Raw genomic sequence first — 25,149 nt, 5'->3', positions numbered from 1 at the left:
AGGATTTATTACAGCTAAAGCATTTTTTCTAGGCGACGACGGAGTAATCTACCCTCAACGGATCAATTAAATTTCTGAGGTTTTGACAGCTGTGGCTACCACAGTATTTTACATTTGATTGTCCATATACAGTAGCGCCAAAAGCATGCTGTGATGGGTTCAAAACATACGAAACTAACGATTTTAAATTGGCTCACTACTTGACTAGCCTATTGGTCCCAAGCAAATCGATTAACGTATCCCATTCTTGTCAAAATTCTAGTACTACACAATGTTTGTTTTGATTCGCTATGAAAGTTTGACAGATAAAATGAGGGGTTATTGGATATTCCTATGTTTCGAGGGGTGAATCGATTAGCTTGGGACCGAAGATAGTACCAGAGCTAAGCCAAAAAGTTGAGCTCGTTTCTTCGGGACCTTCTGGTCTTAGAGTTACCTCTATGGTATTAGCAACAATCAATACGAAACTAACGATTTTAAATTGGCTCACTACTTGACTAGCCTATTGGTCCCAAGCAAACGATTAACGTACCCCATTCTAGTCGAAATTCTAGTACTACACAATGTTTGTTTTGATTCGCTATGAAAGTTTGACAGATTAAATGAGGGGTTGTTGGATTTTCCTATGTTTCGAGGGGTGAATCGATTAGCTTGGGACGGAAGAGAGTACCAGAGCTGAGCCAAAAAGTTGAGCACGTTATTTCGGGACCTGCTAGTCTTAGAGTTACCTCTATGGTATTAGTGTCTGTCTGGAATCCAGACTCTGGATACACAACCAGAGCTTATAAACCATACGATATCTACCGAAATCTTAAATCAAAGGGCTGGTTACCACCATTGATACGACAGTAAGGCGTATACGCCAAGAAAGTTCCTTATATCCAGAAAGTAATAAATGGGAAGGAATGTTATATGATCGTAAAAATGATCAGTGGCGTTCCAAAACTAGTCTTGACCATCGGAAGAACAAGACCGGGGACGCCATCAAGAATGGGTTGGCGAGAAGACGTCGAAAGGAGGTTGGAAGAAAGTGTAATCTTGTGCTGGAAGTGGTAGAATACGTACGATATTTAGACCTCATTTTTTTTTCGCGCTGAAGCAATAGTTGTTGATGAGCATCAATTGAATGCCTCCACTCACCCGTTGAAAAAATAAAAGGTGATGGGTCGCCAAAGTTTGGATGCAACTGCATCCATTCAAGATGCCCCGAAAATGCCTCGCAAGAAAGCTGGTACCAGCAACCACACGGAAAGGTTGCTTCAGAGTAATCCGTTCTCGGCACTCCCCGAAGAAGCAGATGTAGACCCAGTTGAGAAACGGGAAAAAGTGCCCCCACTGTTCACCTTGACGAAGAACTCGCTTTGTTCAGGAATGAGCTGGCTAAAAATCAAATCCATCCGCTGTTCAAGCTGTTCAGCACGGGATCTAAATCTTGTGCTCGACGCTGGCGGACTACACTTTTCTTCAGCTGAACCGGTTTGAGTTCTACACTCACGACGTCCCTGGAAGCAAAACACTGAAAATAGTGATCCGTGGTCTTCCAAATCTCAGTGTTGCGGAGATTAAAGCGGAATTGGAGCTCCTTCATCTGCAACCAATCAACATTTTTCCCATTGCGAGACGTGATGAAACCGGTGCATTCCGGGACCAGTTGTACCTGGTGCACTCTTGCCGGACTCTTATGCTGGTCTAGTGACGGCATTGGAAGGTCGGCCGGATGCCGATTTAACTATGCATTTGGTTAAGTCGAAGTTGCTCGACGAATATGAGCGAAGAAAGGAGAAGAGTGGTGCTTCGAGAAGTGACGTGAATGCGATGAAAAGTTCAACGAAACATGGAAAGCAGAGTAGTGCCGTGCAGGATCGGAAGTGTTTCCATTGTGGTAAGCCGGGTCACCTTCGACGAGATTGTCGATTGCTTACGAATCAGAAGAAAGGTGATGAAGACCGGAAGAGGCCCGAAGTGAAACAAAACGCGAAACAAGCCAAGAATAACAGAAGTGGTGTGTGTTTTATGGTCGGATGTAATCCATGCAGGTCGTGGTTTATTGACAGTGGAGCCAGTTGTCACATGACTTGTGACGAAAGTTTTTTCTCGACACTCACGAAGAAGAACGGTCCAAATGTTTTTCTGGCCGACGGTAAGGTTGCGAAGACCGCTGGATACGGTGAAGGTACAGTGATTGGTGTTAACGGAGAAGGTAATGCGATTGACGTGAAACTTGTTGACGTTTTGTACGTTCCGTCGTTGACAAGTGGTCTAATCTCCGTGGACAAGTTAACTGCGAATAGTTTTACTGCCGTTTTCATGGAGGACGGGTGTAAAATCCAAGACACTGCAGGTACGGTTTCGATCGTTGGTGAGCGGCATGGCTGCCTATACAGACTGAAGTTGGCGGAGTCGTCGAAGAAAGTTCAAGGTAAGGCACACAACCTTAATTGCCAGCATCAGTGGCACCGACGTTTCGGGCATAGGGACCCTGGTGTTATTGGTAGGATTCGTGACGAGAAACTGGGTATCGGTATGAATGTTACCGACTGTGGTATCAGAGAATGTTGCGAACCTTGTTTAGAAGGGAAGATGACACGAAACCCGATTCCAAAGGCAGCGGAGAGGAAGTCGACTCAAGTGTTGGATCTGATTCACACCGACCTGTGTGGGCCAATGCGGACAACGACGCCCGGTGGTAAACGATTCTTGATGACGATGATAGATGACTTTAGTCGCTTTACGGTCGTCTATTTGCTCGAGAAGAAGTCGGAAGCTCCGGAGAAGGTAAAGGAGTATGTTCGGTACGTGACAAATTTGTTCAACCGAAAGCCGCGTATTATTCGCTCAGACGGTGGAGGCGAGTATGCGAACAAGGAGTTAAATAATTTCTTCACACATGAGGGAATTAAGGCACAGTACACCACAGCGTACACACCGCAGCAGAATGGTGTAGCTGAGCGGAAGAACCGGTCGCTACAAGAAATGGCGACGACGATGCTCCTTGATGCGGGTTTGGATAAGCGGTTCTGGGGTGAGGCCGTACTATTGGCTACTTATTTGCAGAACCGACTTCCGTCACGAGCGGTTGACAAGACTCCGTATGAAAAGTGGTATGGGAGGCAACCGATACTTAGCCATTTGAAAGTATATGGTTGTCCTGCTTATGTCCACATTCCCGATGTCAAACGGGGAAAATTTGACAGTAAAGCGAGGAAGCTGCGGTTTATTGGGTACTCTGACGTTCACAAGGGTTACCGTTTTGTTGATACCTCGACTGACAGGATCACAATAAGCCGTGACGCCAAGTTTTTAGAAATGGACGACGGATCGTCACATAGAATGGATTCGCAAGCGACATCTAATGAAAATTTGTCTAGCAGTGTGATCGAGTGGCCTTTTCCTGAGGTGCTCCCGAAGCAGCAGGCAGCGGAAGAAGGAACTGCCGATAGTGGCGAAGAGGATGAAGAACCGGCGAGCGAAGACAGTGAGCGTGAAGATTATTTTGATGTGGACGATCCCGATCCAGATGAAGATCCCCTCGCGGTGAAGGAGGAGGAAAAAGAAGATGAAGTGAGGGAAGAATTAGAAAGTGCAAATCGACAAGGTCGTCGCACCCGCGGCGTGCTACCGAGCCGTTTGTCGGATTATGTGGTAGGTGTTGTGACACAGAAGGTGCAGGAACCAGCAACGTACAAGCAAGCAGTGTCCAGTCCGGATCGATGTTCGTGGAAGGAAGCGATGGATAGCGAAATCCAGTCGCATAAGCAGAATGGGACGTGGGAGTTGGTGCCACTTCCGAAGGGCAAGAAAGTTGTAGGCAGTCGTTGGGTGTTCAAAGTGAAACGGAACGAATCAAATGAAGTCGTCCGCTACAAAGCAAGGATCGTCGCGCAGGGATTCACTCAGTGCTATGGCGTTGATTACGATGAAGTGTTCGCCCCTGTGACCAAACATGCTACACTCAGAGTCCTGTTGTCCCTGGCTGGAAAGAGAGGAATGGCGTTGAAGCACTTGGATGTCCGTACCGCGTATCTCTATGGAGAAATCGAAGAAGAAATCTATATGCGTCAACCACCTGGCTACGAGGTTCACGGAAAGGAGGAGATTGTTTGCCGACTTCGTAGAAGCATATACGGACTGAAACAGTCAGCTCGATGTTGGAACCGGAAGCTAACCGGTGTTCTGACACAAATGGGTTTCCAAGCAAGTTGCGCAGATCCTTGTCTGTTCATGGCAACCAGAAACGATAAGAAAATCTACCTTATCGTTTACGTGGATGATTTTCTGATCGGATGTGAAAGCGAGGATGAAATAACTCGTGTTCAGAAGCAGCTGAGTCAGCATTTCGAAATAGTTAATCTCGGCGATGTGAAACATTTCCTTGGACAGGAAGTTCGAAGGGAGAATGGCGTGTTCAGTGTGAGTTTGACCAACTACATTGAACAACTGGTTGCCAGGACAAGTCTTAGCGAAGCAAAGACAGCAAGAACACCCATGGATCAGGGCTATCTGAAGGATGAGGTTGATAGCAAACCATTCGAAGATGGTACGAAGTACAGAAGCGTGGTAGGTGCACTACTATATGTTTCGGTGTGTGCACGCCCGGACATAGCGACAAGTGTCGGGATTCTTGGTCGGAAATTCAGTGCTCCCACGGAGGCTGATTGGACCGCTGCGAAGCGCGTGGTACGATATTTGAAAGGAACGATGGACTGGAAACTGCAGCTTGGAGGCAAAAAGGCGGAAGATTTGGTGGCATTTTCGGATTCGGACTGGGCAGGAGACAAAAGTACGAGGAAATCGACTACAGGATACGTTGTGTTCTACGGAGGAGGAGCAGTATGCTGGGTGAGTCGTCGGCAGTCTTGTGTGACGCTTTCGACGATGGAAGCTGAGTATGTCGCTCTGGCTGAAACGTGTCAGGAAGTTGTGTGGCTGAGGCGACTACTCGAAGACTTTGGTGAAAAACAGGTGAAAGCAACAGTGATCAACGAAGACAATCAAGGCTGTTTGAGTTTCGCACGTTCGGAGAGATCAAGCAAGCGATCAAAGCATATTGAAACCAAGCACCATTTTGTCAAGGATCTGTGCGACAGAGGTGAAGTGGTGCTACAGTACTGCCCTACGGACCAGATGCCAGCAGATGTCCTTACGAAGCCGTTAGGTTTTGTAAAGCATCGACAGTTTGCGGAACATTTTGGTTTGGTTAACGCAACCGAACATCAAGGTGAGGTCTAACCATTGAGGAGGAGTGAAGGTATTTACATTGTGTTACCCCTCACCATACATAAACTTTTATGGCACTTATATGTGCATGACGGCCCTTCTGGCAACACTAAATGTTTAATGTGTACATAACAACAACAATAGTAAAGTTTCGTCTGTTCTTCCGTGAAGTGCCGTGCGTATTTATTTTTGATCCTTCCGAAGCCAATACGTGTGTCCCCGCTTGCGCCCCGTGAGAACTCTGTCCGCTTCTGTCCGCCCACAAAAACTGCATAGCGTGCCGTCCTGACAAATCCAGTTTGTGGAAAGTGTCAAACTTTGTGGCGCATATCAAAAACGTCCACAAATGTGAATTTCAAGGAAAAAAGTCCAGATACTAATCCTGCAGAGGGCGTAGAGGCACACGATAAAAGCTGCAATTCGAAAATTCCCAAAGTAGCGAAATTTGAAAACACATGCCTAGAATGGGAGGCAACTGAAGATCCATTGATCGAAATCCTTGAAAATATTCCTGATTATATCAACATTTCTGAGCTTGGGGAAATGCTGACGATTGAGCAAGAAGGATTCGAAATATCGGAGGTTGAAGGAGAAAATATTGTTGGTTGTGACGAGGGCAACGAGGATTTGGACTGCGATGAAGGCGAAGCTTTAAACTTGTAACGTGCTACGACATGGCCGGTAGTAGCAACAATCAATACGAAACTAACGATTTTAAATTGGCTCACCACTTTAGTAGCCTATTGGTCCCAAGCAAACGATTAACGTACCCTATTCTAGTTGAAATTCTATTACTACACTATGTTTGTTTTGATTCGCTATGAAAGTTTGACAGATAACATCAGGGGTGTGTGGATTCATGCAGAACATGCAGGGGTGAGTGAAATAGCTTGGGACTGCTTAGGACCGTTGTTCTGGTACTGAGTGAGCCAAAAATAATAATGACTTTCTTCGGGACCCAGTGGTTTTAGAGTTACCTCTATGGTAGTAGCACAAGTTCAATGGCCAAGACATCTTCAGACGTTTACAACAGACATTTAGGAATAGAGTCCAAGTAAATTTTTTACATACCGATAAAGGGACTACTACTCTCTTAAAATAGTCTTTTTGATTAATTTGTTTTATACTTTTCAGTTTCATCCAGGGAGGAAAGGAATTACCAAATCTCACCCTAAAGCATATTCAGGCCAGATTAGATTTGGCTAAGGCTGTGTTCTATTTGGAAATTTTTCACTTATATTTGACACTTCGAAAATAAATTAAGATGTTCGAAAATCCTTCTGTTGTTGATCGGCCGATTTTCGAGAAAGCGTCTGTCGAAGTTGATTCCTTGTCTGTCAGAAATAAGTCTGCTGGAATATCAGGTTTATTTGAAAATTTTCCATCTGTCAAATTTAAGTAAAAATTCACCAAATGGAACACAGCCTAAAAGTCGCATGTCTTTGAAGGAGGAATGGAATAATGTGATTTTTTTTCGGACAAGAAGAAATTTAATCTAGACGGCCCTGACTGCTGTGCATATTATTGGCACGATCTACGGAAGAATCCCGAGGTGAAGTTGAGCAGAAATTGTGGAGGTGGTGTGTGCCAGCTTTCACGCGTAAGGGAGAACAGCCCAGATGCGTTTTCCGGATAACGGTTTGTGATTGTTTTCAACTGGAGGTTTCACAAATAATTCTTGATCATAAAATCATATATTGACCTATTGATTCCTTTAAAAAAATAGCATTTTGTGCAAAACAGGACACAGTTGTTAAAATCATCGACTGAAAATTAAGCTTTTAACATCATATATCACAAAAAAATTTAACGAATTTACTTTTTGTATATTTTTTAGATATTTTACTTGATGAATCACAGTTTAACATTCTATTGAGATTTTGAGACCTTATAATCAGTATTTAACATAAAAAAATAATCATTTGAAATACCGCATCCCTTTACATTATCTACTTGCAGGGGTTATGGTTTGTCTACCATGGGGTGCATTTTACCCCAATGTTGTGTTGCGTTTTGGCCATTGTTGTCGTGCGTCTTGCCCCAATGTTGTGGTGCATATTGCATCATGAATCAGGCGTTTTGCCCCGCTATAATTTTGGAAACAATTTATAAAATACCTTGAAAGTCATGGAAAATCATCCTTTTGTAGTTCTAAATCACTCGCTCTTCGTAGAAAACATGGTAATGAACCAAACGCCATTACTTTTTTCTTGATTTTAGGTTCCATTTGCCAGCAATTGACGATTTTGCTTAAAGGGTGCGTTTTGCACCATCCTACCCTACATAAAAACACCGATAGCTACAATTTCCATCAGAATGAACTCTGAAAGCTATGTGGAGCTGCTGGACGATGTTTTGATCCCATTTACCGAAGACGTCATGGACTATAAATTTATTTTTCAACAGGACAATGGCGCAATCCACGTGAACAAGAAGTCAAAAACCTGATATTCAGAACGAGATACCCAGCTCCCAGCTTTTGGACTGGCCAGAGCGTAATCCTGATCTGAATCCCATTGCGAATCTTTGGGGGATTCTGGCAAGGCGGGTATACAGTGGTGGCCGGCAGTTTCCGACCATTAATGAATGCACTACAAACAGCAGTAAGGGATGAATAGCGTAATATTATAGAGGTAACTCTAAGACCAGAAAGTCCCGAAGAAACCTGCTCAACTTTTTGGCTCAGCGCTGGTAGCGGTCCCAAGCTAATCGATTCACCCCTCGAAACATAGGAAAATCCACTAGCCCCTCATTTTATCTGTCAAACTTTCATAGCGAATCAAAACAAACATTGCGTAGTACTAGAATTTCGACTAGAATGGGATACGTTAATCGTTTGCTTGGGACCAATAGGCTAGTTTCGTATTGATTGTTGGTAATATTCCATTCCGAATTTATGAAACAATTCTGAAAAGTGATAAACAAACCAAATACTATTTTTTGTAATACATTGGTTTGTATAATAAAAAGAAAGCTGCGCTTATAAGAATTTCCATCCTTAAAACGCGTTTCATTATTCTAAGCAAATATTGAGAAATAATATAAAAGCCTCTTATAGTACGTTCAGACTACAGAGTTATTACATGTTATAGCGCTATCTTGATGGTGGTTTCTGTGTTGCAATTATTTGACAACCGTTATAACATGTTATAACTCTCGAGTCTGTACAGCGTTTTATAATACAAATAACCGATTGGTCTAAAACGCTGTCCAGACTGGAGAGTTATAACATGTTATAACGGTTGTCAACTAATTGCAACACAGAAACCACCATCAAGATAGCGCTATAACATGTAATAACTCTGTAGTCTGAACGTACTGTGTTATAGCTCTGTAGTCTGAACGTACTATAACATCTTCCATGTACAATACTGGAGTTTTGTTTTGGACATGTTATTTAAGCTTGCAACCGAAAAATGTTCTTGCACTTAAATGAATTTTTGACACTACATTTAACTGAGAATCGGCTCAGAATTATCTTGGAATTCTCATAAGCATTCTCTAAGCATCCTGCCAAATTTCTCTTAAAATTCTCATAAAAACTGCCCAAGGAATATTCCCTGAAGTTGTTTGATATTCTCCCAAGAATTTCATTGGAATCTTCTTCGACATTCTCATAAAAATTTAAATTTAAAAATTTTGGATTTTCCTTAAAACTCTTTTGGAACTACCCTTCGATTTAGATACCCTTTGATTTCTTATCAAAATCCACTAGGATTTCAGGTCTAGAGTCTTTGGAGTTTTCCTCAAAAATCCGTTGGAATTTTACTCATTACTTCCCTACTGAAATCTGTTCTGCCATAGAGAATGTTCACCTAATGAAATGTACCTAGCAGTGTTGGGAAAATATCAAAAAATCAAATCTCAACAATGCCCAAGATCACGCCTGATTTTCATAGACAAAAATCAACAAGCAAACAACTGCGGTTGATTGTGCAAGCTGTGATATCGCATCCCGGAATATCAAACTGACAAAACTCACCAGCTGCTAACCTCAACAAACTGTGGTGAGATTGATTTTCATGATTTTTGCACCCGAACCCGAATGCAACCGAAACTCCCATAACGGCTGGCAGCAGTCGTGTCTGCCATCGGTGAAGAGTAAAAAGAGATAGCAACCCTCTTAGGCTGTGAACCATTTGCCGAGATAAATTTAACTCGTGGTTAAAAGTGACATTTCGAAAGTTATTTTCTATGTTCGAAAATCCCCGTGCTGTCGATCGACCGGTTTTCGAGCCACGGTTGTCAACATTTAACTTCTTGTCTGTCAGAAATAACCATGCTCGGATAGCAGGGTTAATCGATAACTTTTCATCTGTCAAATTTTAACCAAAAGTTAAAATAATCCACCAAATGGTTCAGAGCCTTAGATAGCAACCAATACTTTCTCTTCCTAAGGACACGATGTGCAACGGAATCATTTTTTTGTGTTGAGTCAACTCTCAGCTTGATTTTTGCACGTTGTGAATAGTCTCACAATATCAAAGGAGCTTGTAAAATCATTATCAAGCATGATATTTTGTTCCAATATGACGCGTGATATTGAGAGCGTATGACAGCGGAAAAATATCGATTGATTGATGATTTTGCCAACACTGGTACCTAGTATGAAATTTGTAATTGTGATTAAATGTGATTGTGAATAAATATTAAAATAAGTTTGAATAAATCACCTCAGCCCACAGTGCCGCTTGTTAGCGTCAGCAGAAAACTAACCTCTCCATTTGGGAAGCTTAGTACCTTTCCTTGAATTAGGTAGGTGGTGGGCATATATTTTCTCTGTTGAAAAAGGAAATGTGATCTATACAGGTATACATATATTTTCTCTGTTGAAAAAGGAAATGTGATCTATACAGGTATACCTTGATATAACGTAACTGTCACTTTTGACTTCCAACGTCAATATCTCGCTAATAACAATTGAATCATACTCATTAACGTTACCACGAGTATTACCAAAAAATGAGGGATTATCTCTTCTGTCCAATTGTGATATTACTTTGCTTGTTTGAATGATCGTTTGCGAGAAATCGGCGATGGAAGTCAAATGTGACAGTTACGTTATATCGAGGTATACCTGTATGCTTACTTATTATGCGACTCGGGGGAGGACGGTTCCGTTCAATGCGGATAATGACGGGTGGGCTGAAACATAGTGACAACACAAAAAAGTTTTCGGGCGGATTTCATACGAGAAGGTGTATGCTGGTCACAAATGCCTGGCCAAATTGATTTCCTACGCAAGTGATGTGAATTTCGTGAATAAACACGAGGAGTGTTTAAAGTGATTATAGCAGAACTTGCCATATAAAATCGTCAGAGTTCATTTTAGGCTGTGAACCATTTGCCGAGTTAAATTTAACTCGTGGTTAAAAGTGACATTTCGAAAGTTATTCTCTATGTTCGAAAATCCCTGTGCTGTAGATTGATTGGTTTTCGAGAATAACTTAGCCAAGGTTGTCAACATTTAACTTTTTGTCTGTCGATTAATCGATAACTTTCAAATTTTAACCTGTCAAATTTTAACCAAAAGTTAAAATAATTCATCAAATGGTTCAGAGCCTTAAGGCCCAAGCGCAATGTGGGTGGAAGCGGAACGGAAACGGAAGGTTTGACAGTTGTCACAAATGGCATCAAGATGCCTAACCGAAGTTGGTTTGATTCTAACTAGTTGCAATCCGACAAGTAGGCTTACTCAGATCGGGCTTTTCCACTGCCGCTGCCGTTCCGCTTCCGCTGTCATTGCGCTTGGGCCTTTAGGCTCTGAACCATCTGGAGATTTTTTTTTTAACTTTTGGTTAAAATTTGACAGATGGAAAGTTATCGATGAACCCTGCTAACCGAGCATGGTTATTTCTGACAGACAAGAAGTTAAATTTTGACAACCGTGGGTCGAAAACCGGTCGATTGACAGCACGTGGCTCGAAAATCGGTCGATCGACAGCATGGGGATTTTCGAACATAGAAATGTCACTTTTAACCACGAGTTAAATTTAACTCAGCAAATGGTTCCCAGCCTTAAGACCGGCGCACAATGGATACGTTTTCAGGGTTTTTGACAGTTAGCCCATGCATTATCTGTCAAAAAACCCGAAAACGTATGCATTGTGCACCGGCCTTTAGGCTCTGAACCATTTGGTGGATTATTTTAACTTTTGGTTAAAATTTGACAGATGGAAAGTTATCGATTAACCCTGCTATCCGAGCGGGGTTATTTCTGACAGACAAAAAGCTAAATGTTGACAACCGTGGCTGAGTTCTTCTCGAAAACCGGTCGATCGACAGCACAGGGATTTTCGAACATCAAGAATAACTTTCGAAATGTCACTTTTAACCACGAGTTAAGGCTGTGAACCATTTGCCGAGTTAAATTTAACTCGTGGTTAAAAGTGACATTTCGAAAGTTATTTCTTATGTTCGAAAATCCCCGTGCTGTCGATCGACCGGTTTTCGAGCCACGGTCGTCAAAATTTAACTTCTTGTCTGTCAGAAGTAACCACGCTCGGATAGCAGGGTTAATCGATAACTTTTCATCTGTCAAATTTTAACCAAAAGTTAAAATAATCCACCAAATGGTTCAGAGCCTAAATTTAACTCGGCAAATGGTTCACAGCCTTAGGCTGTGAACCATTTGCCGAGTTAAATTTAACTCGTGGTTAAAAGTGACATTTCGAAAGTTATTTCTTATGTTCGAAAATCCCCGTGCTGTCGATCGACCGGTTTTCGAGCCACGGTCGTCAAAATTTAACTTCTTGTCTGTCAGAAGTAACCACGCTCGGATAGCAGGGTTAATCGATAACTTTTCATCTGTCAAATTTTAACCAAAAGTTAAAATAATCCACCAAATGGTTCAGAGCCTTAGTAAGGCTGTGAACCATTTGCCGAGTTAACTTTAACTCGTGGTTAAAAGTGACATTTCGAAAGTTATTTTCTATGTTCGAAAATCCCTGTGCTGTCGATCGACCGATTTTCGAGAAGAACTTAGCCAAGGTTGTCAAAATTCAACTTCTTGTTTGTCAAAAGTAACCACGTTCGGATAGCAGGGTTAATCGATAACTTTCCATCTGTCAAATTTTAACCAAAAGTTAAAATAATCCACCAAATGGTTCAGAGCCTAAACAAACTAACGTCTTCTTCCTTCTGTGGCACCTTTGATTATCCGCCCTGGGTTCGGTTCTCGTATGAATTGTGAGGTGAGATTGATTACGATTGAATTTGGGTGCGGGGCAAATCTCTTTTTCTATATCGTTGGCTTGCTATATTGGATGGATCTGTCTATTGGAAATAGAAGCTATTTTGATATACCGACTGTTAAGCTGGGTTTAGACAGGGCAAGTCAATTGATCAATTCAGTTGAATTCAACTGACTTGAACGCGAATTGAACGTGTAAACCATGCCATTCAACTGACTTGATCAACTCACTTGAATTGAAAAAAGTTGAACCAGGCTCAACTTTTCAAGCCAATTGAATTCAACTGAGTTGATCATTTGACTTGCCCTATCTAAACCCAGCTTTACCGCATAAAGGCGAGCATATAATTGATTTAACAAGGGTAATCTGTACCCGAGCTGGAAAGGCTTTGAGTGGGTATTTCGGTTCACTAGCTGTCCGAGGAATTTTTTTTCCATATGACTACCAAGCATGAACCGCACAGTTTCGGGATATTTTCATCGAACATTGCTTGACAGTTATTAAATCATACGGAATTTTCGATTAAAAAAGGGGGATCCAATTACCTTAATCGGAACGGGGAACGGCCGGTCGACTGGAACGGCGTACGGCTGCGGGATGGGGACGCCAATCTTCTTCGTGACCACAGTGTGGCTGTGGGTGTGAGCGTAAGCACCCAGGAACGGTCCAACCGGGGCAACAGGGGGAGCTGCAGCGCCTACTACGACACCATCGTTATGGAAATGAGGCAGAGGCAGTGGCGCCGCCGCGTGTGCGTGTGCGTGAGCGTGAGCGTAACCGTGACCATAAATCGGTGCCGCTGGAGCATAGGCCCCCAGGCCGAAGATGCCACGCTTCTCCTTTCGACTGATGGCGGCGTCCGCTTTCGATGCGGCGGGAGTCTCGATGGGGGACGTCGTTATCGCAAGGGAGGATGCGATCGTCAGCGGGAGGAGGAACACCTGTTTTGATTTCGAACGAGAACGAGAAGAAAATGAAGAAGATTTGAAATAATTGCTTCTGGTGTCTTGTCAAATCAGCGAGTTTTCCAGACGTGGTTTTAATAGAATTCATAAGGCATTTCTGGATCAACAGCAGAAATAGTTGAAACAGTCAAACGTAAACAATGCCAAAATTCAAAACAATCTAGATAGAGCAAACTTCCGTTGGTGAGTTTTGGATTCTCGAGAAAAAATTTCGTTTAAAGCCATTGTGTACGTTTGGTTGTTCCGCCTATTTCAATTGTTGGTCTAGATTTATGGCACAAGCGACGAGAGTAATTTTTAACCCCCCCAAATTAGGCAATGTGAAAGCTAGGAGAAATTGTGCCTTTGTTTCGTGGCTTGCTTGGTTTTTCTTCTCCCAGATTATTTTCCAGAAAAGGGGGTGAGTTGATGGATCTGGGAAACGCGATGCTCCCACGAGCGGTAAGGATGGGAGAAAAAGCACAAAATGTGCTGACAATTATTGCTGACGAGATTTGAAGTTGAGAGGTTCTTGTGCTCCGGTATATGTACGACAAAACCGTGGAGGATCAGCACATTCATAATAATGCGGTTGACATGGAGGTTTTATTTTTAATACCGAGAACATTACCATAAAGGCTGACGTTTTCGAGTGAATTTGCCGTGAAATTAATCTCTTCTTGTTTTGCGGAGCTAAATGTCAAAATTACGTTCCAACATTTTCGATGCTTGTATTTCTTCTTATTTCTGGCGCTTGCAGCGATTAATCAACATGTGTAATGGGTTCCAAGAATTATTGGTAAGAGAGATAATACATGGTTACGTTGCTTCTTTTTTTTAATTTTCTTCAACTGCTTTCAATGACATGTTTCAAAGTTTATCATATGATCAATATATTTATCATAAATTCTGTTTTTACGAGATGCACCTGATTTTTCTTTGTTTTTTGAACGAGTTGAATTATATTTGGTTGCAAATTTAGATCACATGATCAAAAGTAGAGACGAAAAAAAATCGCGTAAAACTGAATTGAGTGTACTAAGTTTGTGCGGATCACACGTCTTACTTAATTTTTAGCAATTCGATTATGTTTCAATAATCCCCCCCGGAAAAAACCGAATCACTTTATCAATTTTCCAGCTTGTCAAGTCTTGAGTGCCAAAAGAGATTTATCACCACTTACGCGGCGAAATCTTCCCGGTTGTGGAAGAAAACGCGACACGTCATCATAAGATCCTGCAAATTAAATCATTATAACTCCCGTATCCAATTTGCAATACCTCATGTTGACAGCTTATCACTAGCTGAGAATAATACCTCCATCATCATGAACGTACTTATTTGGAAATTTATATACCTATCGAGTGGCACTGTCGAAAATTTGCATTTACATTCGAGCAGACGGGTACACGAAGGGAGACGGTTCAAGTAAGCTGATTGCAGGAAAAATCCAATCGAGCTCAAGTTGATGAATTTAATCTGCCTTGAGCTCGTGAAAGCATGATCCAACCACCCAATTATCTGAAAGCTACGCGAATCACGTAACTGAAGCTATATAGGATGTGGGTACATATACCAGACTGCGTTATTTCTCTTTTTTTTGGGGCGAGATATTTTAATAACTTCCAGACTGTTGGGAACTCCCGAAGGAAATACAATGTGGAAAAAGGATTCTGGCTGGATAAATTATTCCGGTTTTTTCTTTTTCTTAAGTTGGCAAGCTACAGCTATAACAGATGTCTGTTCTACTGTCTCGGAGGAAAGTTTCGTGTTTTGGGGACGACGGTCGTCCCGGGTAAAACATATTGTAACCGTAACAAATCATCAACAATCAGCGTAACATTTGAATGTGTCAACAAGTGCTCATTCATTCGTTATCAAACTCTCAAAATAGAGTTCTTCCTTAATTCAAACCCCTGTTATAAATGCAAGAGGCTATGGGCGATACGCACAGGGAATCCGTAAACGGGATCCCGCAGTTCTCCGGTAGCGGATTCGAGAATTGTAAGTTTAGAGTCGAGAAACTCCTGAAGTCGACGGGGTTGCTGGATGCGGTAAAGAAAGCCGCACCGACCGTAGCGGCTGAAGCAGCGAAGTTTCAAGAGTTAGATGGAAAGGCAACAAATGTGCTTGTCTCCTTCATCAACGATGATTCACTGGATTTGATTCGTGAAAAAGAAACGGCCAAGGAAATTTGGAGCACTCTGGAAGGAATCTACGCCAAGAAGACGGTTTCGTCACAAACGCTTATTCGCAAGCAACTCGTAAAGCTGAGAATGGCCAAAGATGCATCAATCAAGGACCATTTGAAGACTTTCGACGAGATTATTCGGAAACTCAAGTCAGCAAGAGTACCGTATGCGTGATAATGTTTGCACCATTGAGCAATGTCAAAATTAAAAATATTCTAAAAAATTTCGTTTTCGAGTTTTTTTTTATTTATTCAAAGGGGGGATGTTTCTCAGAGTCTTAAACTTCGAGTTTCCACTTGCTGCAATTAAGGGCTCCACACGCTTCCGGATTGCACGGCAGGTTGTAGTCTGGATCCATTTCTCTACAGCAGGGTTACTTCCACTCACTTGCTATAAAGCAATGGTTTTTGAAATTATGAGTTCATAAGATGATATAATGATATGTTGTACTTGTAAGTAACAAGAAAAGGGTGTAAAGGATGTGTTTGACTCATAAAACCTGTCAATGTCGCTTTCAGAGCGTCACAATCGGCGATCTTATGATTCGCGAGCGTTCACTCTGAGTGAGCGCTCACGGATCGTTAAATCTCTGATTGTGACGCACTGAAAGCAATATTGACAGGTGTAATGTGTCAAACACATACTTCACGACTTTTCCTTGTAACTGACAAGTACTAATTATCATTATAACATCTATTGTTGCCATAATTCGGAAACACAATTTTTTATAGCAAGTGAGTGGAAGTAACCCTGCTCTACAGGTACGGGTCAATGTTTGTCTGAGGCTTGCTGTACTAGGGTGGCGTTTAGAACAGGCCTTGGCCTTCATGACGCGCCATATTGAGTAATTCAGCGGATTAAAATCGGGGCTGGATGGCGGCCACATATCCTTCGCCCAGAACGGAAGATGTTCCTGCAACCACTTCTGAGTGCGGTTCGAAGTATGGCACGGAGTCCCATCTTGTTGAAATACAACATTTGGCTTCGGACCGTACTTTTCTTTGATCCACGGAAGAACATACTTACTTAAAATCCTGATGTAGACCTCCGTGTGGACCTTGCCGCCTACTGGAATGAACACCGGGTCCATTTTTTGCCATCGGAAGCCACCAATCCAAACACCATGACGCTAGCAGGATGCTTGGTCAGATACACGTTCTTGTGCTCGTCGGCCACGTCTTTTACCGGAAGAGAACTAATATACCGGTCGGTTCTGGAATACGGGATCGACGGTAAACATGCTCTCGTCGGTGAACAGGATGACCGGATTTTTTCGCTTTAGGAAGTTCAAGATTTTCTTGCATCGTTCGACTTGTAGCTCCCGGATGCGGTTGGTAATCATGTGAGTTTTTTTCCCGTGCCCTCGACTTCGCCCCGCAATCTTCCTTTACGATCTTCCGTGCCGTAAAGTCACTGATCCCGTGTTCCTTTGCCATTTTCCTTATTGAACGCACTGGATTCACCCGAATCTTCCTTTTGATAGCAGCGATAACCCTCGGAACCCGAGCTGACATCGGACGACCTGTGGCCACCTTCGCGGATAGTTGTCCTTTCTTTTCTCGGTCTAAAACCCTTTTGATGGTCCACCGGGACACTCCCACGGCGATTGAAATGTCTTTTTGCGACATTTGCGCGAGGGACAAATCACGAATATGCTGTCACTTCGTCATGGTGCAACTGTCAAACTAAGTAAAACATTTTCTTTTATACACAGCCTACTACCAACCGGTGGAAACTAACGATTTTAAATTGGCTCACTACTTGACTAGGCTATTGGTCCCAAGCAAACGATTAACGTATCCCATTCTAGTCGAAATTCTAGTACTACGCAATGTTTGTTTTGATTCGCTATGAAAGTTTGACAGATAAAATGAGGGGTTAGTGGATGTTCCTATGTTTCGAGGGGTGAATCGATTAGCTTGGAACCGGAGATAGTACCAGAGCTGAGCCAAGAAGTTGAGCACGTTTCTTCGGAACCTACTAGTCTTAGAGTTACCTCTATGCTACTACGGTATGAGCTATAGGTTACGTGCATGCAAAGAAAACCAAGGCATTGTATACACAGGTGAAACGGGAACCTTATTTGTATGATGGTGCAAACATTATCACGCACGATTGGTGTGTGAAAATCAACTGCTTTATTCAGAGCTCAATGTCAATACATATGAATGTGCTTATTCGCAAGGTTAATATAATCAAGGTGCTTATTTGCAAGGTTAATCAAAAGGTATGCTTGTACTCTAACATCTCCCTTTCATTGATTTAAGCAAGCCTCCATTCTACCCATTCAATAATTTCATAATCAGCAAACTTCTTCGGCGGCTGGATGGTACGTCTGAGACGAGGGAGTTCAGTAGTGTAGGCTTGAGATGTACAATTTCGTTGTTCGACATCATAAGCCTTGCTCTCTACTGACTCCATCTTTGCAGGAACAGGTGAAGCTGGCTTGATCAAAGTGCTATCTCGATGAAATTGGTTATCATCAATCGCTACAACAGTAGAGCGATCAGAGACTGGATTGACTACAGTTGCCGATGTCTATTAGAGTTATGCAAAATTTGAAATTTTCGCTCCGCTATACTTAAATAAGTCCAAATCGGATTCTGATTAACCTCTCAAAATTTGAACCCATTTGGTGAGAAACTGAGATGGCACAAACCATTTGAAATTTGTATGGGAATTGCTATGGTAAAACCAAGATTTTTGTTCATGTCTATCTAATAATTCACCATATCGGTCTGCTTCAAAAGCTTTCAACTGTACTTGTAGGAAATTTTCCCAGCTACAACTTTGCTCAAGACTACTTTTTGGTTAAATGCAAGGATCGAAAGTTATCAATGGTTCAATGCGCTGATGTCTTATGATCATGCTCAATCAACTGCTCAGCAGGCAACATTGGTGTTTCTGGGGCGTTGAATAGGACACAAACATCATGGCTACTATGTCACACTGCAAAATACAGTGTTGCCTACAGAGCAGCTGCTTGATCATGTCATAAGTTTACCAATCTCTTAAATAATTAATTACTTTTTCCTGTCTCGTTTTACATAGAAACGATCTTGAGCAAAGTTGTAGCTGAGAAAGTTTTCTATAAGAATGGCTATCTTACTGTTTCGCAGCTCAATATGGAAAAAAAGACTAGAAGGCAATGAACAAAAAGTTGAGATTTCCCATAGTAATTTACATGTAAACTTCAAATGGCTTGTGCGAAGTCTGTTTCTAACCAAATGAGTTGCAACTTTGGGAGGCTAATCAGGACTCGATTTGAAACCATTTAAGCACTGTGGAGCGAAAAAGTCAAATTTTGCATCAGTCTAATGTCCATTCTTTGTCGGTGGGCCTGAGTTTGACGTAGACTGGCATACCAACTTCCAGTGGTGGTAAAACTTTAGCCTTTTTGTCGTAGTCGAACTTCGCTTCTTGGTGATTCTTCTTGAACTTCTCCTTGACGCCTTCTTCGATCTTCGGTAGGTATTTTTCATCTGCCATAGGAACTCCAAAACGGGTACGTCTGTTGAACAACCGCTGTGGTCAATGATGTTAGCTCGTCACCTTTCACCTCACATAGATCCATACTCAACTTCTGATATGGGTAGCTGGGCATCTGGTGGCTTTGCATTGGTTGCGCAAGCTGATTCGACGAAAACTTAGCGCATACTTTGCAATGCTGAACTTTCTGCCGATTCCGGTCGTTCAATCCGGGCCAAAACACTGCATCTCGTGCAAGCTTCATCGTTGCCTCAATACCAGAATGAGACTGATGCAACTTCTCGATAATCTGGTTACGCAGTCTGCGGGGGATCAAAATTCTGTCATTTCTAAAGACGAGTCCGTTTCCTCCTTATTCTGCCAATACGGTAGGATAGATTCAAGGACGTCTTTTTTCATTGGCCATCCATCAATAATGTACCGTATGATGGTTTGGATCTCCGGGTCTTACTGCGATTCTGCCTTTATCTCTTCGACTCGATCATCAGATACAGGGATACACTCGACAGAGTTAATTTGCTCTATCTCATATATGTCGTAGATCTCCCGACTCGTGTTGTTACCTTCCGATATACCAGCTATCACGACTTCCTTGCCTGGGGTGAAACGAAGTGTAATCCTGTATTGTTGCAAACCTAGCAACATTCGTTGGATTCGTAGAGGAGCTTTGGTTAATGGCTTCTGGAAAATTTGAATCAAAGGCTGATGGTCCGTTTGTACAATCAATGGTTTTCCGGTAATGTAGAGTTCGAACTTGCGACACGCAAAGAGAATAGCCAATGTCTCTTTTTCGACCTGAGCGTATTTGCGTTCTGTTGGCGTAAAAGTCTTCGATGCATAAACAACAGGTCGACCTTCCTGCATCAAAACTGCTCCGAGCCCCACACTGCTGCTATCGCACTCGATCAAACCATCCTTTGTAGCATCGAAATAGCGATGCACTGGTGCTGTCGTTACCAACTGCTTCAAATTCCGAAATGCGTTTTCGTGCTCCAAGGTTGATATTTACTGGTCAGCTTCCGCAAAGGTTCCACGGCGTTTGCTAGGTTCGGCAAGTTGTTGGTCAGGTACGTGGTCATCCCAAGGAATCGCTGAAGTGCTGACAGATCATGAGGTGCGCTCATATCCAGGATGCTACTGATCTTATCGGGATCGGCTTGTACACCACACCGGTTGATGTAAGAATATGACCGAAGAACTTCACTTTTTCCAGACACAGCTTAATCTTCTCAGTGTTGAGCTTCATGTTGTGCTGCTTCATCCTTGTTAACAGTGACTCCAGGTTCCTATTGTGGTCCATCATCGCCTGTTCGATTTCATCACCACATCCGAAGATCAAAATGTCATCTGCCAACGCTCGAACTCCTTTTAAACCATGTAAGGCTTCGTGTAACTTCTTCTGAAAAATTTCAGGAGCTGGCGATATACCGAACGGAATTCGGAGTCACCAATAGCGTCCGAACGGTGTCCAGAAAGTGGTCAGCTTGGAACTTTCTTCATAAAAACCGATTTACCAAAATCCACATTTGGCATCTACGGTCGAAAAAACATTTGCTTTCGATAATTCGGGTAGCAACTCATTCACAGTCGGCATTTGCTAGTGCGGACGTTTCAATGCTTGGTTAAGAACTATTGGGTCAATGCATACCCGTAACTTGTTGTTGCGCTCAACCAGGACGAGGTTGCTCACCCAATCTGTGTAACGGTGAAAAAGAGCTGGATCAGGTTGAGTTTCAGGCAGGTTTTCAACGACAAGAGCGGGATATGATCGAAATGCTCCCAAATCCGCTTTTTCTGAATCCAGTTTCAGCTGTTCCACGTTAAAAATCTGTTTCGCAATAATTTGCTCCAATAACGTTACACGTTGCGCCAGAATCGACAATGAACTGTACTGAAACTACTTCTTTAATCGTGTTGTAGAAACTGATGCTGGCTTTTAGTGGATGTTCTTTGTTGTTGCGGTTCAGACTGTAGAGGAATTGTGCACTGGTAACCGATTCCTCATCACTGTCAGACAGCGCTTCTTTTCCCTGGTTAGACACAGTTCTAACTTCGTTCTCGGAACAGGTTTATCCGAGTCCTCATGTTTTTTTTTCTGCATACCGCCGCATAGTGATTCTTCTGCTTGCAGTAATTGCACGTCAGACTACGAGCGGGACACTCCAAAAGCTTTCGGTAGTAGCCTTTTCCACAAAACGTACACATCCTGTTCGTGAACGACGTAACTTTGTTGATTGCTTGATTTGATGGTCCAGCGTCGTACAAGTGATTCCGCTCCATTTTTGCCCTGGTAGCTTCTTCCGTCTGACACTGTTTGATGACATCCACCGATGTTAAATCCTGCTTCTCGATGAAACGCTTCTTGATAATCCCCCGTATGCCCATGATAATCCTATCGCGCAGCATTTCGTCCTCCAGATTGCCGAAATTGCATGCTTTCACCAACTCTCGTGCCCGGTTTATGAACGTCGTCATGGTTTCGCCTTCATGGCCGGCACCGCTGACCTACGGTTGACACTGAAAAAACTCGTACCTTGCTAATTTGACGTCTTTCGCAGGAACCATGTACCGGGAGAGAGATTCAAGACAAGCTGCAACTGCAACTGTGTTGTCCTCCACCGGCTGTAGAGGCCACAGATTAAAAATCTTCCGAGATTCGGTACCGACAACAACTTTAAAAGTTGCTATTTTCACCCGTTCGTCTCTTGCTTCGAGTCCTGATGCTATCAGGTAGATCCACGAAGTTATCGACGTTTTCCTTGATGTTTCCACTCAGCTTGAGGGCTTCCGGGAACGGGGCGTTGTTGTTGATGGCGGGTGCCATATTTTTGGATATTGGATTTGCCATATTTTTGTTTATCCGGTGTTTTCCCGGATGTTATTTCACTGTTCGCGGTTTTCGCGGACCGAAAAATAATTTTTTTTTCGGATCAATGCTACTTGTTCGAACTTGTTATTCGCGACGAATTTTACTACTGCGTCGTAATTTTTCACTCTGACACCATGTTTGTAAAAGACGAGTGGATGCGATGGTGTGTGAAAATCAACTGCTTTAGAGCTTAATGTCAATACATATGAAGGTGCTTATTCGCAAGGTTAATATGATCAAGGTGCCTTTTTGCAAGGTTAAGGTGATACTCTAAGGAAGCCTTATTGTGAAACTTCATAAGCACAAATGTTATAGTACGTTCAGACTACAGAGTTATAACATGTTATAGCGCTATCTTGATGGTGGTTTCTGTGTTGCAATTATTTGACAACCGTTATAAGATGTTATAGCTGCTCAGTCTGGCCAGCGTTTTATAGTACGTTCAGACTACAGAGTTATAACATGTTATAGCGCTATCTTGATGGTGGTTTCTGTGTTGCAATTATTTGACAACCGTTATAACATCTTATAACTCTCCAGTCTGTACAGCGTTTTAGCTTCCACAAAACATACAAATTTGAAATTGCTACTCTCTGTTTGTAGTAGCATAGCAAGGTATGCTTGTACTCTAACAAAAGTGATCTAGTTTCGCAGCTGTTCGTAACCCTCCCGGAATCCTACGACCCATTAGTCACAGCGTTCGAGACCCTTGATGCCGATAAGTTGACCCTTGATGCCGTTCGAGAGAGATTGTTGGCAGAAGAAATGAAGAAATCAGCGTTTGTTGAAATCAAACATAAACCACGAAAGTTCACAGGTACATGCAATCGGTGTCACAAGAAAGGACATATGGCTAAGGACTGCAGAAGCAAGATTCATCCGGAAGCGAATGCAGCAAGTGGCGGAAAGACTGCTGCGTTCATGGTTGGTAGGTCATTTGATAGTGGCGATCGAAGAAAAGTTACCTTTAAGCTGGACTCAGGAGCTAGTGACCCCCTAGTGAACCAAAAGGGATATTTCGAATCTCTTGAAAGGATGTGTTGCAAAAGATGACCAGTCCATAACAGCATGGTACAAAGGAAAAATCGTCGCAATGAACAGTCTAGTTGTTCAGTGTACCACATGCAACGTTCTCTATGCACCAGATTTGCGAGCGAATCTTCTATCGGAGAAAAGGCTGACTACCCAAGTAACCACCAAGCCCGCTAACTACCCGATAATCGCCCTTTTTGCGATGTAAGGTAAATATCAAGGGGTAGGTCACTCCACACACCAATCTTGGGTCATCTTTTTTGTTAATGTGCCGCAGGTGTGCCGATTATGCCGGTCATAGAGTAAGCTGCGATTGTTTGTAAAATACCCATCCCGGCAACCCGGTATTTCTGACACCTTGAATGTTTTGGTTTGAAATTGCATGCAAAAATGGGATTGAGGATGACGCGAGAAGTGGCGGGTGTGCAAAATTGTGGTGTTTTGTGTTCATATGATAATAACGTCCTGTGTTTTAGGGTTTTATAATGCCCTCAGTCCAGAAGCCTAGTCTTTCATGATGTGAAAAGCAACGGTTTATCAGCGGCTGGTAAGGGTTGGAACCGGTGGGGAACATTGTAAGAGACCGAATATAGAGGATGATGAATATGACTTCTGTAGTTTGTTTTGTGTGAATTGCAGCATTATTTGAATTAAGGGTGCTGATTAACTGCCTCCTTCTCTTGAGCCCACTCTAAAACTATTCAATTAGCCTACTGCTGGTCTATTCAATTAGAAGATGTTCCTGAGTATACAGTCAAACAGCACGTAATGTTGTGAACAACTTCAATGACAAATGTCCAGCAGTGCTCCCATTTTATTTATAACAATCCAATGCCTACGAGATTGTGCCGAAGGTAAGCCGATGGATGTGCCCAAGCTGTGCCGAATATAATTTCGGCACAATGTGCTGAGTGACTTACCCCTTGGTAAATATAGGGTTTTCGAACTTTATATCGGTCTTATAGCAGCCTTATATAGCTAAAAAGGCGATCAACGGACATGTTGGTTACTTGGGTAGAGCAGGTGTCGTGGGTCTCCAGATCTACTTTCAGGAATTGACCATTTCCCCGGTTACTCCAAATATCCAGAGGGCCCAAACGGGAGCAGATCATCACTGATCTCTAGGTCTGCATTCAGGAATTGACCATTTTGTCGGAGATTTCGGATATCTTGAGGACCGTTTCTGGCCAAGGTTGCAAAGACTCATTTCAGCTAAAACAATGTTTTTCTAAATTATGAAATAATTAGATGCCATGATCAAATTTTGAATTGGTAGGATACAAGAAGAGGTTGCAAAGAATGTGTTTGACATATTAAACCTGTTTATTTCACTTCATGAGAGTCACAATCAGCGATTTTTCACAAACTCACTCACTCACTCACTCACTCACTCACTCAGCGATCAGCAAATCGCTGATTGTGACTCATAGAAAGCAAAATTTACAGGTTTTATGTTTCCAACGCATACTTTGTAACCTCTTCTTGTAAGTTACAAGTAAAACATGACATCATACCATCTTTTGGTTTTATTATTCCGAAAAACATTATTTTAGCTGAAATGAGTCTTTGCAACCTTGTTTCTTGCCACTCAGTAGTAGAATTGATATGTTGATAGCATATTTCCTCTATGCTCATGATTGTATGCAATTTCGAAAAAAAACGCGGTTCTCTAGGTCTACTTTTAGGAATTGACAATTTTCCCGGTTATTCCGGAAATCCGGAGGACCATTTTCTGGCCACCCGGTAGCAGAATCGATATGAGAAGATCGCAGTAGGCCGTGCTTGAAAGCTGACGTGTTTTTCTTCTACTGCGTATTTTTCGTCAGCGAATTAAACATTTTTTGCTTTAAATTTCTTAATTTGTGTGCTGAAATTTAGTTTGAAGTGTTCATAAATTTATCATTTCGTGATATATCGTTTTTTGCCTTGCATCAAACCTCCGAAATCTATGACGCAGCTTCAGTTTCATTGTTCGGTGTCGAAAATTGCCTCCTGGGAGCCCGGGTCTCCGAGTTCGGATGCCACATTTTCGACGTGTAGTTCTGTTCTATTGAGAGAAGCGTCACCGTGGGCGAGTTTGAACCCGGTCGGTGAATTAGCCCGGGAACGTGCTGATAATTTATCCGTCGCGAGTTTTGGTGGTGATTCGGTGGACGACGTTGCCGTGAATAAGAAAGTTTTCCGGTTGCAAAAGTGCTTGGCTGCTAGTCTCT

The 25,149-nt window shown here is 42.5% G+C and overlaps 1 protein-coding gene across 1 annotated transcript in view; it reads right to left on the bottom strand.

Annotated features, from left to right (window-relative positions):
* Positions 1–25,149, bottom strand: part of LOC135710106 (tetra-peptide repeat homeobox protein 1-like) — a 34,101-nt gene that overhangs the window by 1,174 nt on the left and 7,778 nt on the right. The window contains exon 2 of the mRNA XM_065232593.1: positions 12,956–13,351. Coding sequence (XP_065088665.1) covers positions 12,956–13,351 — 396 coding nt within the window. The remainder of the gene's footprint in view (positions 1–12,955; positions 13,352–25,149) is intronic.

Source organism: Ochlerotatus camptorhynchus, unplaced genomic scaffold (genome assembly GCF_037179485.1).
Source record: "Ochlerotatus camptorhynchus isolate MF236.1 unplaced genomic scaffold, CSIRO-AGI_Acam_v1.1 ptg000370l, whole genome shotgun sequence".
In the NCBI taxonomy this organism is placed as follows: domain Eukaryota; kingdom Metazoa; phylum Arthropoda; class Insecta; order Diptera; family Culicidae; genus Ochlerotatus; species Ochlerotatus camptorhynchus.
Note: the sequence above shows the minus strand (reverse complement) of the source record. Positions and strands in the feature narration are given on the sequence as shown.